The following is a 17,218-nucleotide window of genomic DNA, read 5'->3' as shown; positions in this document are numbered from 1 at the left end:
ATCCACACTGTAAAGTATCAAATATTCAATTAGCCATGCCTAAACATATACTGGTAGGTTTTCCAGTGTTCTCTGAAATACACCATGAAGACACGACTTTGCACACAGCAAAAAAATGCTGTTTGCTCAGGATAAATTAGATACAATCAGACTTGTTACACCTACACACACACACGCATACAGACGCCTAAACACACACACACACACACACACACAGATATTCATAGACACACGCAAATGCCCACACACACACATACTGGCACACAAGTACACACGCACGCACGAACACAAACAAGCACACATACACCTCGGCATGAAGTAAGCCCAGTTGACTATTGAGAAAAGGCGCCTATAACCATTCACAAAGGGACACAGCCTGAACGTCTGATCAAAACATATACAATTTAAGCCTATGCTTCTTGACAAAAAGTTTACTGAGACAGCTTGTCCACTTAGCCTAATTGATGTAGCCTTCCTAAAACCAATGGGCCAGCTGTATCTGTTCAGCTGTTAATGAAATTAAAGAGTAGGCCCAGAGCCCTATAGTTGGTCTTGATTATTTAAGTGTTCAGCTGCATCATCAATTAAAACCTGATCAGAGGCTTGGTCACTGATCTCATTTCAATTAGTGGTAATTGAGTAGGCCTATTTATAGACTACTGAAAGAGTTGTGAGACCAAGGTTAGTCCAGCTTCCTGGTTGTAGGCTACCACTTTTATAAAAATGAGGCTTAAACCAAACAGGGGTGTTGGTTTGTTTTTGTGTCTTGTATTGCTTTACATTGGCCAAACATGTGGTATAAGCCTCGAAATAGTGCAAAGAGACGAGCTGCATCGTAAGGAAAGGTCCGAGAACATTCACACTGGGACAATTACTTTCGGCACAGGGAATATTTCACTGGGTCGAAATCTGGAATATGAGGGACGATCTGTTGGAGAAAACACTGCAGACGATGGCTCCGTTAACTTTCAAGCAGACGATCCACATCCTGGCCTGGTGGGTGGACAAAGCACCACTGAAGACTTTAAGGCTTGGCATCGTATGCAACCAAATTTATTATGTACTAATGACCTCATGGAGTTCTCTGCAAAAGGCCCTGGATGTTCTTCACTCCAGTTAGACAGAGGTAAGAAAAGTATTGAATTACTACTTTTTTTTTTGCAGTGTACACGATATCTGTCTGTTGACATTAGTAGCCTAATTCAGCTGATTCCTTGCAACCCTTTCACTTGCGGTGTTGGAATCAATAACACATTTTTTTTTCTTTTTCTATTCGACAGGTGGCACGCCTCTCACTAAGCCAGCTACCAGGAGACTGTGGCTACTCTGTGAAAAGGACTGCAGTGGGCCTTGTGTTTGTCGCCCCATTTGATGGTTGTGATGTTATAAAACAGGTAGGCTATGGTGTTCATGTCATGTCGGGTTTTCTTTTTTTTTTTTTTAATTGTCAGAATGGGAGTAACATTAGCCCATAGAGATGCCATTAATCACTATGAAACACGACTCATTTTCACTCCCTTTAATGCTTTTTTTACTTTAAAAACAACTACTTAATTACAGAAGGGTTTTAAGTAGAAATGTGTGTAGATTTAGGTCAATTAAGGAGAAGCCTACTGAATTTACCCCTTTTCCCCCATTACCTGATTTCCCCTTAACCCCCCCCCCCCCCCTCCTTAATCAAGGAATCCTTGAATTAACACCTGAAAATAAAATTAAGATCCATATTGTCCTTAATTACCCCTTAATCACAAATATAGGGACCCCTGACTTGACACCTTAAATGTAAGATTAAGGAGGTTCACACTCGCACATTAAAAAGGCAAGCTCACTTAACAGTGATCTCGACGTATTCTGTTGCCTTCAGGCTTTTTTGTTGGCATACATTTCATAAATCGTTTTCAGTAGCTTGAACAGTTAGACTTTCCTGGGTGAAGTCCAATCAACTCACCACAGGGGTGGAAGCATACAATTTGGTCCCTTGTAAACAGATATGTGTGCATATAGGAGTGGCCTTACTGGTTGTAGATGTAAGGCTCTTAAACCAGAAGTGTTCCTGAAGTTAGGCAAAGGGACCCCAAGCAATTATTTAGCACTTCAATTAATGTGGGACATGTTTCAGTTTTGTTGAGGTAGGTAACCAGAGGGTTGCCAGTTCGAACCTTGACCAGTAGGCATGGCTGAAGTGCCCTTGAGCAAGGCACCTAACCCCTCACTGCTCCCCGAGCGCCGCTGTTGCAGGCAGCTCACTGCGCCGCGAGTCGTGTGTGTGCTTCACCTCACTGTGTGCTGAGTGTGTTTCACTAATTCACAGTTTGGGATAAATGCAGAGACTAAATTTCCCTCACGGGATCAAGAGTGTATATATACTTATACTTACAGTAGGTGTATGACTGCATTATTTTATGTCTTCCTCCAGGGAAATGGCCACTTGCTGCAGATGTTGTGGCACGACAATCCAGTAACCCTCTCCTGCATCGTAATCAAGCTCAGACCAAGTCTCTCCAGTTTTATCCACTACTCCAGCTCCAACTACAGTAGCAGCTGCTGGGCTTCCTCCACAGAATCAACAGTGGATGCCCCCATTCTTTGGAGGCTACTACCCTGTAATGCCTGTGGAGACTCCCTCTGAAACTACTGTTGCACCAACTACAAAAGCACCAACTACAGAAGCACCTACCACAGCTGCCAGGCTTCCTCCACAGAATCAACAGTGGATGCCCCCCTTCTTTGGAGGCTACTACCCTGTAATGCCTGTGGAGACTCCCTCTGAAACTACTGCTGCACCTTGCCCCCTTAAAACTACGGTTGCACCAATTACAGAATCACCTTCCACAGATGCGGAGCTTCCTCCACAGAATCCGTGGATGAATCCTCTCTTTGGAGGCTACTACCCTGTAATGCCTGTGGAGACTCCCTCTAAAACTACTGTTGCACCAACTACAGAAGCACATTCTACAGCTTCCACAGAATGTGGAATCAATTCAACAGCACTCCAAAACCATTCCCTACTCAACCTTTTATTTTCCAACTCTCTATTCCAATGTGTGTCATTTAATGCATATATTAAAAAGTGTATTTGGAATTTTGTTGTCCAAGATCATTTGTTCAAGCTGCTTGTCAAGTGGTTTTTACTGACTACTTGTCTCATGGTTTAGCCAAAACTGAAAGTTTAAAATTCTACTGCCATATTGCTTATGTGTGCATGATAATGGAGATCAAGGTTTTAACACAATCCAAATTGAGTCTTTGTTTCTACTCAAATGTGCCACAGGCAAGGATAAGGTTTTTGGGAGTCTGTACTCATCCTTCAAATTTTGTTTAGCTCAGTTTCTCTTCAGATAAAGAAAACAGATGGTCCTGCACTGATGAGACATCTGCAACGCATAAGCAAGTAAATAAAGCTTTGGTGTCAAGTGTTCTAAGATTATACTACAATTGGATTCTTTGGAATTATTTATTTGTTTCTGATTGGTCGATGTTCCATGAGTTGGAATATTCCTGGACAGTTGACATTAGCTTTTGCACAGCTAATAATAAATCACTCTTTGATCCAATGCGAAGATTCTATAGCTTTGACAAAATGTTCTCATTTCCCAACTCTCCACTAGTTTTAAGCAAAAGGTTACTCCCTAGCAAAACAGTGCTTCACCACAAGTAAGATAAACAAGGATGCTAATTGTTGCCAGCATTGTGTATATAACTTGGAGACTTGTAGATAACTAATGTTAGCATGGTTAGCTAACTGCTGCAGAAAAGCATATGGGGCTGTGCACCGTAGTGTAAGATTTATTCACAATGCATTAATAAAGTTGAAGTGGTTCTGCAATGTAGGCCATGTTTCTGTTTTTTTCCAATGGTACCATCATGTTCCATACATGACATGGCCCAGTGTCCTTGTAACATGCATGCAAAAAAGCTAGATATGAATGTGTCCATGTCATGGAGTCTTTTGACTGATTCTAATATAAATCAGGCCCGTGGCTCTCTAAAAGAGCCTCTTGGGCTGTAACTTTTACAGACTGTCTTACAGCTACCATTGAAGTTCTAGTAAACAATCCCACTCTTATGGAGCTAAATTTGTCGCAATAATATTTGTGTATGCGCAGAGGGGGATCCACAAATATTTCTTGATTTGCATGTGTGTTTTGATATCCACAAATAAAAAAAAATCATATGTGTAACTCGTATATTGATTTTTACAAATATAGATGTGCATTTGAAAATAAAATGCCATTAGTACAACCGAAAATTTCATTTGTGAAATGTGATTCTGCATTTGTGGATCACCACCACACAAATTCTTCGCTTTCCAAAGTTACGTGTTTTTGAGACGTTCTTCGCATGAAAGTCGCACAAATCCACACGTAAATAGGCCTAATTTAATTCATCAGCACACAGAAATCGCAATCCAGTAGTTGGGGACATCCACAAATATTTCTTGACTTGCATTTGTGTTTTGATATCCACAAATAAAACAAATCATATTTGTAACTTGTAAATTGGTTTTCACAATTGTAGATGTGTATTTGTAAATGAAATGGCATTTGTGGATCAGCACATATTTTTGAGACATATATGATATATTGAATATCCTGTCCAAAACTAACATTGGCAGAATGATTAATCCTGGATTTGAACCAACAATCCTTGGAGTCAGAGCTCCTCTAACCACTGCACTACCGCATTTCTTGTACTGTACATTATGAAATTGCCTCGGTTGCTAGGTAACGATAAACAGATCGTAATTCTTGATTTTGCATACAAACTGACAGTTTTATGCGTTCACTAAACAAAGATTATCGGGATCTCGAGTTTAATTTTTTCCTCAAAATATAATTTGTGTGCTCGCTCGAAATATTTTTCTGCGCTCAAATTGTGCTGCTGCTCGCTCAAAAAACAAAACTCCATACTCTGGCAAAGATTGTTTCAAAAACACGTGTGCCGATCGTGCTGATCCACAAATGCGAAAACGAAAACTGCGTGTATTGGTGATCCACAAATGCAAATTTAGATTTCAAAAAGGCAATTTTCAGTTTTACAAATGCCATTTCATTTACAAATACACATCTACAATTGTGAAAACCAATTTACAGGTTACAAATATGATTTTTTTTATTTGTGGATATATCAAAACACAAATGCAAGTCAAGAAATATTTGTGGATGTCCCCATCTACTGGATTGCGATTTCTGTGTGCTGGTGATTTAAATTAGGCCTATTTACGTGTGGATTTGTGCGACTTTCATGTGAAGAACGTTTCAAAAACACGTAACTTTAAAAGCGAAGAATGCCTGTGCTGGTGATCCACAAATGAAATTTTCGGTTTTACAAATGGTTTCGAAGAGTTGGTGCGCACATCCAAAGTAAAGTTTTCTGCAGGTGCCAGACAATAGTATCAGACAGTAGAAAAAGTGTGGTCTGCACACTGCAACTGCTCCAAAATGTAAACTTTATTAATTTAAAAGCAACGTTTCGATCCCCTTGGATCTTCATCAGGCTTTACAAATGGCACTTTATTTACAATTTTATCTATACTTGTAAAAATCAATATACAAGTTACAAATATGATTTTTTTATTTGTAGATATCAAAACACACATGCAAATCAAGAAATATGTGTGGTTCCCCCTCTGCGCATATACAAATTTATTGAGACAAATTTAGCTCCATACACTCTCACTCGTGCTATCTTGCTTAATTACATGTAGGAATTTCTAACTTTCCTAATCAAAACTTTTAGCTTTACATACATTATTTTCACTTGTTTCCTAAAGAATGGCCATTTAAAATGTTATACTGATTAATGCAAGCCTTACTGATTAATGCAAATGATTACTAGCGTCCCCTACAGTATATGCAAGCAAATGGCTTTAGTAAGTATTTTACATTGTTCTGGAAATTGCCATGTTATGCTGGGTAAGACTAGTATAGCCTGGGAATACCCATATGACCTACTTTCAGCAAATTTGGGATTTGCTCTGCAGGTCAAACTGGCCAAGAGACCACTGAGGCCCATTTCCAATGCCTCAAACACAGGCACGCAAATACAATTGCCAATCCGGCATGGACTTGTATTTCGTTGGAAATTAACTGTATTTAAAACCTTTGTTTACAAGATTGCTACAGTTTTGAAATGATTTGGTAAGAGTTTAATGTACCAATTTAACTTTTAATTTCACTGCTAGTTATGCCCCTGCTGGAAGTCGTAAGTCAATTAACCTTTTCCAGACCCACTCTCAATTGTACAGTTGTGAAGGTCTGGGTGATCCCAGGCTAGGGAAAGACTAGAATGTAAACAATGCTTAAAAAGCTGGTGTTGATGAAATTTGGCAACATGTTCAACAGCAAATGCAGTTTTCATCTAAATCCTTCTGAATGATTATCAATGGTCTATCAGTCTAGGATCTCACAGTACCAGAGGCATTAAAATAGTGAGGCATGTGACTTAGTGATACTGTCACTGTTTTTCCTGTCATATTTGTCTCTTTTTGAAAAGTATGTGAAACAAGGGACAACAAAGGAATACATATTTTCTAATTTAACATCTAGTTTGTTAGTAATGTGACAAATATTTCTGTCTTGATACTAAACTGAGATGAATCTCAATCCGATGAAACTACAATCAATTACGGCAGAGTGGTACAAAATATGACCGCCGCCCAGTCCTGCACATCTTCTCTGCAAAAATAAATCACACTTGTCAATTTGTCTCCATTTCATACTTCATCCCCTACTTTTGAGTATTTAAATGAACGCATAGTGTGTATTTGTTTTTGTGTATATGTGTGCTTCTGTGTGAGGGGGGGTAATGGTGTGTGTGTGTGTGGGGGGGGTAATAATGGTGTGTGTGTGCGTGCGCGTGCCTGCATGTGTGTGTTTTTATGTGTGCATGCGTGTGAGTGTATGTTTGTGTGTGTATGTGTGCGTGAGAGTGTGCATGCATGCGTACTGTGTGTGTGTCTTTATGTATGTGTGTGTGTGTGTGTGTGTAGCTGATATGGTCCCCCATGAACGGAATTCCACGAAACTTGGCATGCATTCAGAGGATGTCATAATGATCCTACACTTCAAATGTGTATGTGTGTATGTTTATGTGCCTGTGTGTTTGTTTGTGCTTGTGTGTCTGTGTGTGCGTTTATGTGTGTGTGCGTGTGTGTATGTGTGTACGTACATTTCAACTGCATCCGGCAACCCTTCGCTCAACACCATTATCTGCAGGCCAAATTTATGTACAGTCACTAAATGTACACATAAATTCATTTATTGTATGGCCCCCCATGAATGGAATTCCACAAAACTCAGCATTCATTTAGAGAGTGTCATAGTGATCCTACAGGTCAAATTCAGTGCAGTTCTGAACACGTCAATCAAAGATACCTGCGATTACAGAGATTCGCTGTGTGGCGGTCATAATAATTGTAGGTGCCTTGACAGTGTCCTCCTCCTAACTGGGCCTGCTGTGTGTGTGTCTGTGCGTCTGTATGTGTGCGTACCTGAGTGTAGGTGTCTGTGCATCTGTATGTGTGCGTACCTGAGTGTAGGTGTCTGTGTGCTGGAATGTTGTCTTTCTGCACCTGCTATACCCACACAAAGTTACAAAATTGTTACATTTCAAGCACTTCCACCTGTTCTGATTAAGCATCAATAATGATCAAAAATCGTTCTATTGTTTTTTTTTACCTCATTTTCTCACAAAAAAAACAAAAATGATCATATGATCATAAATGTGACTTCACAGGGGTAAATGGCAAATATGAACCATAAATTATGTCTATATCATTGGTAAACATCTGTGATGTATTTTTACATAAATTGTTATGGTTGTATTGATATTATTAATGCCTAATAAAGCCTAATATAATGTGGTGGGTCCACCAGACCCAGGAACATTGGCTAAGTAACAAAAATATGAACACCTTACAAGGGTTAAATTAAAAAAAAGCATGGCTGTCTTTTGCGGTCTTTCACAGAAGCTACATTTAAGGCCCGAATTTGGATGATGGGCAAAGTGGTAAAAAGTCTAAAGTCTAACCTAAGCCAATTTCACATCTTTTCTTCACATATTTGTTAATTTAATACCATGAGCAAGATCGTGAGCACAAACATTGGTGGGTCAGCGCAATGCTCCTACATACTACAGGATTACTTTAGTTCAGACACGAGACACATTGCACTGCTTGACTTCGAATCACTGAAATTAGAGCCCTTAAAGTTCTCTGACTTCTAGACGGTAAACACGCTTATTAAACAATTTCAGTCAAAACAGTTGGATCCCACCCTAATGCAATAGTCACAGAGGTGACCATGAGGAATAACAAAAACACAAAAAAAGGTCAACAGTTAGTGAAGCAGTGACCTGGATGGCCAGTGAGTTTGTGGAGGTGATGTAGCAGTGAGCAAACCATTTTATTTCACAGCAGGTGTTATAGTGTGGGTTCTGTGTTAAGGCACACCAGTGAGCAGGCTCAAACACACACACAAAACACAAAAACACGCACACATTCAACACACACATTAGAAAAGCATTTTCAAAAGTGACATAACCAGGTTTGACACAATCACCACACAGACAGCGTGAGAGCAACAACCCCCAGTAGGGGTAAACTGAGATTTATTGGTCCATTGTGAAAATCCTCTTCTCTTTTCGTAAGTTGGGTTTTCTTTACAAAGTACATAAATCCCCCTCATATGCATTTGTTTATAGTACATTTAAATAGGTCTCTAATATTCTCAGTTGTTGGTTTGAGGTTATGCTGTACTAACAATGAAAAAAAAACATGAAAAGCCATGTCACTGGCAATCATGCAGAAATGAAAAACACTCTTGCATTCAAAACATACAAAACAGAAAAAAGGCTAAATAAAATAAAACAATAATGCATATTAACACTATTAATTTATTAACAACCTAATAGCATGTACAAATGGAAAGTTGCTAACACCAGTTAGGAGGTTTAGGTCAGGTTTAAATATTAGGGGCAAAAACGAGGGGTTAAGATGTCTAAATCAAACAGGATTAAAACTATCCCAGGTGGAAAGCAAAGCAAAAAGGCTCATTCAAGATGCATAGCTTGTGCTTCAGACTCTTGTGGGAAAAGGCAATGTGCTCTTTGATAGAGAGAAGGGAATGAGCTGTAACACAGCAGAAGTGTGTGGTGAGGGGAAATGGACACTCCAAAAAAACAAAAACAAAAAACAAAAGGAGGTTTAAGAAAGCAGTCCTGTGGTCCTAAATAGACAATGGTCCCAGTCCCAATGGTAATAGTAATAAAAAATAATAATTGAAATAACTAGAACAACAACAACAACAAAAGCTACTTTTTCATTTTCACCCATTCAGCTGGTCTCCATGGTGATGATCACATAAGCATCTCCGGCGACAAAAAACTCAGGTCCAGTTCACAAAGGGAAACTGCACTGGCTAACTGTATGCATATCAGCAAGATAGAGTTAAAAAGAGAGAGTGAGAGTGAGAGTGAGAGAGAGAGAGAGAGAGAGAGAGAAAAGAAGTGTAGGAGAGGTGGAGAGGTAAAGACAGGCTGAAGGTACAACAGAGGAGGAATGGTCTAAAGAGGACCAGCACAGCTACCTGTGCAATACATTTCTGTGTGTGTGTGTGTGTGTGTGTGTGTGTGTGTGTGTGTGTGTGCGCTTTGTGCAGTTATCAGTTCAGTTTGCTGGTCAGCCAGGTATGGGGCTGAGGTCAGAGGTGGAGTTGGATTGGTGTTTGGGTGAGTGGTGGTGGGGTGTCGGCGTTGCCTCCACACCATGCCTTTCACTTGCTATCCAGCCTGAGCATCTGCTCCTTACCGTTGACGGTGAGTGACTTGAGCTGGCCATCTTCCTCCACCTCCACTCGTTCCTGCCCGTTCTCCACGATCCTGACGGAGAAGAGACATCCCAACATCAACTTTTCTATTATTACATTTACATGACATTTATTCATTTAGCAGAGCAAAAGTGACTTACATATGACAATTATTTTACAAGGGCCATTGTTCCCAGAGCAACTTGGTGCCTTGCTCAAGTGCCTTGCTCAAGAGCGCAACGGTGGAAGCCGGGAATTGAACCCACAACTAGCTAGCCCAGCTCTTTAACAACTACGCTACCACCGTCCTATTATCCTCAATGAATAGTACATAGTGCTGATAAAATTACTTTTGCTATTTGCTTTTGTAAATAGTCAGTATTATTTCTGCTGCTAAGCTAAAAGACCAAGAACTCGTCACCAGAAGGTTCCAAATAGATCCTTGAAGGGGATAGATACACAGATGCCAAAGAACTAAGTCTAATGTTAGAGTGCAACCATTTCTCAAGAGGGCATACTTAATGTTTGTGTGAGTTTGGAAACAGTAAAGACAATGTGTCTTTTCTGCACTTAGGGAACGAGACATTGATTTGTTTGCGGAGTTCTCATAAACAGTTAGTGCTCTAATGTCCTCAACAGCCTAATCACTGACTGAAAACCCTGAAAAGTCTCAACCTCAGGGACATTTCTAGTGGGGTCCTCACACTTGAGCTAAACCAACTCTTGAAACCTCTACCCTCCTCAATGTGATTGTGCAATTCAGTCTTAAAAATACTTGGATGAGTCACCGAAACACCAGAGTAACTGAAACGCTTCTGGCTAAGCAAGGGGATGGAGAGTGTCCCCTTCAACACGCTCATAAAACATGTACTAGCCCACATGAATAGACTATTACGTGGCTGCTGATTGAAAGCAATGTCCTTGCCAGCTGTTGACACTAATATAGATAGGACATGCATGTTTTGAGGAGGGTTGCGGTGATTATCGGATACTAAGGTCAAGTGTGGTCTAAGACATACCATGCTCTGATTGCATTTGGAGTCCATAGTTTCAGATGGTGTTTACAGTCAACAGTGGGAAGGAATATACTCATTTTCTAGACATTCTCTAGACTCTAGTCTAGACGAGAGCTAAGGTTTGTTATGGTCTTGAAAGAACCCTGCTCTTGGTATCTTAGGAACCTAGCTCTTAGCATGGATGCTAACGGGCCTTGTGGTGCTGTGCTAATAGCACTTAACACAATATCCAAGTTCATCCCTGAATATACACCTATGTATATGTCTAGAGAAGACACTAGAATTAGGGGGCTTTAGTGGTATGTGATCATTGCATCATGGCTGTTCAGTTGTACCGTTTTGTGGTGATCTTCTTGCCGTTGATGAACTTAGTGGAGGTGGATACCGAGCGGAAGTTGCCCCCTCCACCACCTCCCCCAATTGATGATGAGGAGAACGAGGCGAAACCTCCACCACCCATCTGACCAAAGGAGGTGAACCCTGTGGAGAGAAGCAGACAAATGAACACACACGTGCACACACAGACACCACCAGCAGATAAATCTATCTGCTTTCACATTTCTCCTATTCTCTCGGTCTCTGGCGCTGTAACAGCCGTCCTGCAGTTTAATTGTAAAGATCTGCGTGACCACAGACATACCGGAATCAAATCCGGAGAAGCCCGCCCCAAAGCCGGGGAAGCCCCCGAATCCGCCAAAGAAGGGTCCCGCTGTCCGGCTCCTGCTCACCCCCCTGTGACGACGCCCACCGCCGAAGAAGTCATCAAACGGATCATCAGCTGCCAGAGAGAAGAACCGAGAACAGAGAGAGAGAGAGAGAGAGAGAGAGAGAGAGAGAGAGAGAGAGAGAGAGAGAGATAGAGACAGGAAGAGAGGGAGAAACAGAGAGAAATGAGAGGAGGGAAAGAGAACAGTTTGTTTTGGATGCTCCCTGGTGGCCATTTACACAACCCTGAATCAGATCAGGGTAAGGAGTTACAAGATTTCTGCGGAGCTATCCCTGCCAGAAAACAGGCTTTCATCCGCGCGTCATAATTATTACACAGCTTCAAACCCGACACGAGCAGTCCTCACGCTCCTCGCTCAGCTGTGGGGAGATGGGGGGAGGGGAGACAGAAGGGCCTTTGGACATCAGTCTCATATCCTAGCAGCTTAATAACTCTTTTTTTTCCTAGAACATTCCTGACGCTTTTCCCCCTCTCAGACGGCAACTGGCTTGTTCTCACTGCAAAACCCAGGGGAGGGCGTTTTATTACTGCTATGTGGGTCAAAGCTGGAGTAGATTCAAATAAGGTTTTTTTTTTTTTAACACACACAGATACAGATATGCACATGCACACACGCACGCATACACACACACACACACACACACACACACACACACACACACACACGGGTGAGAGGAGCCGTGTGCACACACACTCAGGTGAGAGCACATTTTTAACACATGCGAGGGTACAGGGCAGAGAGAGCCCAGCACAGTGCACAGCTGTCCAACACTCACACACGCCGGGGGAGAGGCTACAAGGTCATGACCCCCCCCCACACACACACACACACACACTAATAACAAAGGCACACCAAAAAAGGACAGGGAGAACTATGCAGCCATGACCCTAACACATACAGACACACAAAGACACACAAACACAAACACACACACACACAATGAAAGTATAAAAAAAAAAAAACATATATCGCTCTCTTTTTCTCTGTCTCCGTCTCTTTCACTCTCATGTTCGAACAAACACAAACACCCGACAACCACAACCACACACACACACACACACACACACACACACACACACACACACACACACACACACACACACACACAAGGACAAACTGAGGACCTCCAACATTTCCTGACGCATGACGCATCTTTCCAGGAGAGCGGATTGTGATTCGGGCCACGTCCACCTCCCCTGATCTGGCACTAGCTTCCTCACCCTCTCACCCCCTCCTGCCTCGCTGGGTGTAGGGTTCCCATCCAGGGACCCCTCCTGAGCCAGACTAGCATCCCAGCACCACTCACTCACAACCAGGGGAAGGGACTACCGGCCTCTCCCCTTACCTGCGGTGCCTGGGTGGCTAAATCTGGCACACACAACAATGGGTACGGCATGCACTGAGAAGGGTGGATGGTGCCAAGAGAGTCTAAAGGTCTGTGGGGTTTCTGCATTGAGACGGGAATTTAATCAGGGAAAATAGCCACGGAGAGTGATTGAAACCAAATTAAGTGTCAGCCATTCTTAATTGAATGCACTCCTTGAGTTAAGAGGTGGCCAAAAGAGAAATTCAAACTGGCTAGAGGCTTGATGGCTAATGGTGCTGATTAATTGTTGGTTGTATAACAATATGATCTTAGAAAAGATTTGTATGTAAGTTGATATTGTTACATGTAAGCATATCATACATCATAGTATATACACTGTACTTGTATTAAACTGATTTAAGGTTTAACATGTATGACACAGTTCCAGTGGTAACACTTTGGAGTACCCAACCTACAGGCATCACACACTTGAAAGTGTCAGTAAAGTTTATATGACCATATACACATGTAACCAGTCACACTGCTGAATGCTGAATGGCCACTTTGACAGACCCATGAGTACAAACATATTTACCCATGAGTACATCATATTTCTAGCATGGAAAAACCACATCCATGAACACAAACCATAAGTCATCTTATTCACACTTCCATCTCAGTACACACACACACACACACACACACACACACACACACACACACACACAGTCAGTTAAAGCCCCTGCCCCTCCCCCTTGACGGCCCCTCTTGTTTTATACGGAAGCTATTTCAGTTAGCATTCCTGGCCTGTGAGGCAGCCCCTGCTATCGGCCAGCCGCCCGTCCAGCCCGCCCGCCCGCTGGCTGGCTGGCTCGGGGTCCAGGCCTTATTTAGAGTTGAGTGGGTGCAACATAGATGCCATGCTGCCATTCGCCCTCCTGGCCTGCTTCCGAAAAGGCGCGACCACAAACACATGCTCCAACACATGTGCCGTACATACACATAGAGATGCGTACTTAAAAACATCAGTCACAGTCTCTTCACACACCGTCCAGTCTCTCCATCACACACACACACACACACACACACACACACACATACTCACTAGTAGACATACTGTATATACACTGCTCAGAAAAAAACTTATATCACACAGTGGATGAGTACTCTGGCATTGTTTGGTTTTGAGCAAAGGTGAAACTGTTGAAACTGTTGAGAAAGGAGAAAAGGGTGGTAGGTTTCAAAAAATGTATTTTAGCAATTGTGAAAAATTGGAAGTGTTACCTTAATTTTTTTGAGCAGTGTATAAACACACAGACATGCTCATGATAAAGCTTCTGTTTCAGTGGTTTCGACTCTCACTCTGCTCTCTTCCTCATGCCCATAAACACAAACCGTCTCTTTCTGTCTCAAACCCACACACACAGAACCTGCTCTGCCAAACCTCTTCTCTAACACACATCATCACACGTGAACGCACCAGCACTCAAGGCACATCTCACATGAGGGCTCTCTCTCACACGCTCTCCTCTGCTTTTTGTCAGGTATATATTCCTCTCTCTTTCCGTAAACACACTGTTGATATCAAACACAATCAGCACAGCATTACCCCACCCCCCTAAAACAAACACACACACCCTCACACACTCCCAATATTATAGTTGGAGAAAATGTGCTGGCCAGCGCTCCCGAAACACATGAGACAGCAGCACAGGATCAAAGGGCAAAGCTCTCCCTCAAAACAAACACACACAAATGCAAATCCACAAACCAGGAATTTCCAGAGACTACAAGAATACAAAACAAGTTCGAGAAGACTGCCCATGAATATGATACAGACACACAGACAAAGACACACACACACACACACACACACACACAAGCGCTTGTAATTAAACAGGATTAGGCAGTGGCAGCATTAAGGCCTATCTGGCTGTGTGTGGCACTCAGAGGTTGTTTCAATCAAGCTGTGTGAACTGACCATCGCACATTCCCATGGATACATTATGATAAACCACAGGCCAGTGAGGGGGTAAACGGCAGCCATGTTTTTTCCCAGCTCCAGCTTCTGTTGGTCTCTCCAGGGGTCTCTTCTGTGACTAAACCTGAGGCGATTAGTGTCTTCTCAGCCCCAGAGCGAAACGTTTCAAATGGTAGGCTATTGCTAATGACAAAGCCCAGCAGGCTGGGGCACAAAGTGGAGTGAAAGAATGAAGAGGGGTTCATTTGTTCCTGTTACTGAGTCTTTATTTTAAATGTGGTGATCTCACTGTATTTTATTGAGCAGTAGTAAAGACTACCTAATGATGAAGCCATACCTTGGACTCCTATTTTACAACAATGTGTGCAGATGACCACATCTCAGTGTAGATAAAAACAGAGGGCCTGTCTCTCTCTATCCGCGCACCCTCTGTCTGTCCGTTCTGCTACAAAACCCAGAGAAATAATACATTACAAGAGTGTTTACCAAAGAAGTCAGCGAAAGGATCCCGTCCGCCGAAAAATTCCCTGAAGACGTCGTCAGGGTTCCGGAATGTGAATCCGCCGAAGTGGTCATCATAGTTTCCTCCTAAAAGAGTAGAAGAGAGGAGAGGAGAGGAGAGGAGAGGAGAAGAGAGGAGAGAAGCCAGGTTAGCATCAACCTGGAGCCCGAGGAGAGAGGACGGTCACGCCATCCGATAAATGAAAGACCTAGCCTGCAGCTAAACACAGATCAATTGTTCCTCAATCACTCCATCACAAAACTGAAGGCTGTTCCACTGGGATTTATGAAGCTCAAAGATGTTAAAGGAAGACAGTATTTTTGAAACTGCAGTGAGAGTCAATTATCCATTTTGAGCAGGGATGTAGTGGTAAAATAAGAGGAGGGTAAATTTTGAATTCTGTGATCACGGTGTGGTGGACTGCGCCATGCGTTATCGGATTTTTAAAAAAGGCATTCAGAACATGTTTGGTGATGGTGGAGGTTAATGTCCAATGTTTATACGTAACAATACCAGTGGTATTAAATGGTTGCTAGTGTGTTGGTGAGTGTACTTGTGAATGTGGATAATACAGTGTGATTTTTGAATGTTGAAAGTTGCAATTTGTGTATAAATTCTTTTGAGGTGGATAAACTCTATTTCTGAAATGTCAGAGGTGGATAAACTGTGTTTACTTGCGTTTAGCCTCCACTACATCCCTGATTTTGAGAGATGCACTTCCTGATCAAGTGTGGGTTATTATCAGCCAGGGGGCACTTTCATCAACAAAACATTTCCTGTGTGTATGACTAAAAGAACAGCTGTGTCACTTCCTGTGTACACTCAATTAGAGAGAAGCAGGAGACACTTCCTTCCTCTATACAGAGAGAAGTGGTTCAGCACATGGCAATAAACTGCATGTACTCACATACAGCAAGAATGTTCAAGTAACGGTCTTACCTCCACCTCCACCTCCTCCTCCTCGAGTGAGGCCGTCTTTGCCGTACCGATCATACTGGTTCCTCTTGTTCTCTGGTGGGAAAGAGCAGACACTGGCATAAGCAAATGCCCCTTAATCTGACAATGGCCCTGGGGGTACAGCGGAGGCACTCACACAGTACAGTGAACTGAGGGTGTAAATTATGGGATTATGGTGATGGCCCAATTTGACTGATGAGCCCAACTATTCACTCAAAGAGCACTTTAAAAAAACATGTTCAACACATTGATTATTTTAAGTTGATGTCCCTTTGGGATCAGATTCAGATTCAGAGAGATTTATTCATCACATACATAGTTATATTAGTATATAACAAGCAGTGAAATGTAAGTCTGGTTAGCTTCATGACTGTGTAAAGTAGAAATAATCTAAGTAAACAGATAAGATTAAAAGCAGAAGTTAATAATAAATGATTCAAAATAATAGAATAATAAAGTGACATGAATAATAATAATAATAATAATAATAATAATAATAATAATAATAATAATAATAATAAATAATAATAATAACTAGAAAAGCATTTCCTGAAGGAAATACAGATACAAATACATGAAAATGCAAAAATATGATGTAAAATATCATACAGAGTAAAAACAAACTATATTGGTTGCTAGGTAGATGAGGTTTAATATAGTTGGAATGACTGAACAGTTAAATAGGTGGATAGTTTAAATGGTTAAATTATTTAGGTAGATAGTTGACGATAACTAACAGTTGGAATGGCTCTAATGTTTGCTAGCAGTTATGCTAACTATATTAACAAAGATAATAATGCTAACCAAGTTACTTAACTTAGTTAATTTAGCTAATGTTTTCTAGCAGTTTTTTTTTTAAATGTTAATAATGCTAATGCTGTTAACTATGTTAACTATGCTAACCATGTGACTTAGCTAACTT

General features: G+C 41.5%; 1 protein-coding gene and 1 long non-coding RNA gene across 3 annotated transcripts in view; one reads left to right on the top strand and one right to left on the bottom strand.

Annotated features, from left to right (window-relative positions):
• dnajb6b (DnaJ heat shock protein family (Hsp40) member B6b) overlaps positions 1–17,218 on the bottom strand; it is a 99,600-nt gene that overhangs the window by 63,727 nt on the left and 18,655 nt on the right. Inside the window, exons 4-8 of one of the 2 annotated variants that reach the window (XM_042068818.1) lie at positions 16,279–16,350; positions 15,324–15,425; positions 11,463–11,600; positions 11,158–11,302; positions 9,809–9,879 (exon numbers count right to left, since the gene is read on the bottom strand). In XM_042068818.1, the coding sequence (XP_041924752.1) occupies positions 9,809–9,879; positions 11,158–11,302; positions 11,463–11,600; positions 15,324–15,425; positions 16,279–16,350 (528 nt within the window). Of the gene's footprint in view, positions 1–8,574; positions 9,880–11,157; positions 11,303–11,462; positions 11,601–15,323; positions 15,426–16,278; positions 16,351–17,218 lie in introns of those variants that run through there. The other variant, XM_042068819.1, reaches the window with a different exon arrangement.
• Positions 651–3,082, top strand: LOC121688906. The gene is made up of 3 exons (XR_006024730.1): positions 651–1,126; positions 1,281–1,394; positions 2,417–3,082. It is a non-coding gene; the product is annotated as an uncharacterized LOC121688906 (long non-coding RNA).

This window comes from Alosa sapidissima, chromosome 17 (genome assembly GCF_018492685.1).
Source record: "Alosa sapidissima isolate fAloSap1 chromosome 17, fAloSap1.pri, whole genome shotgun sequence".
In the NCBI taxonomy this organism is placed as follows: domain Eukaryota; kingdom Metazoa; phylum Chordata; class Actinopteri; order Clupeiformes; family Clupeidae; genus Alosa; species Alosa sapidissima.
Note: the sequence above shows the minus strand (reverse complement) of the source record. Positions and strands in the feature narration are given on the sequence as shown.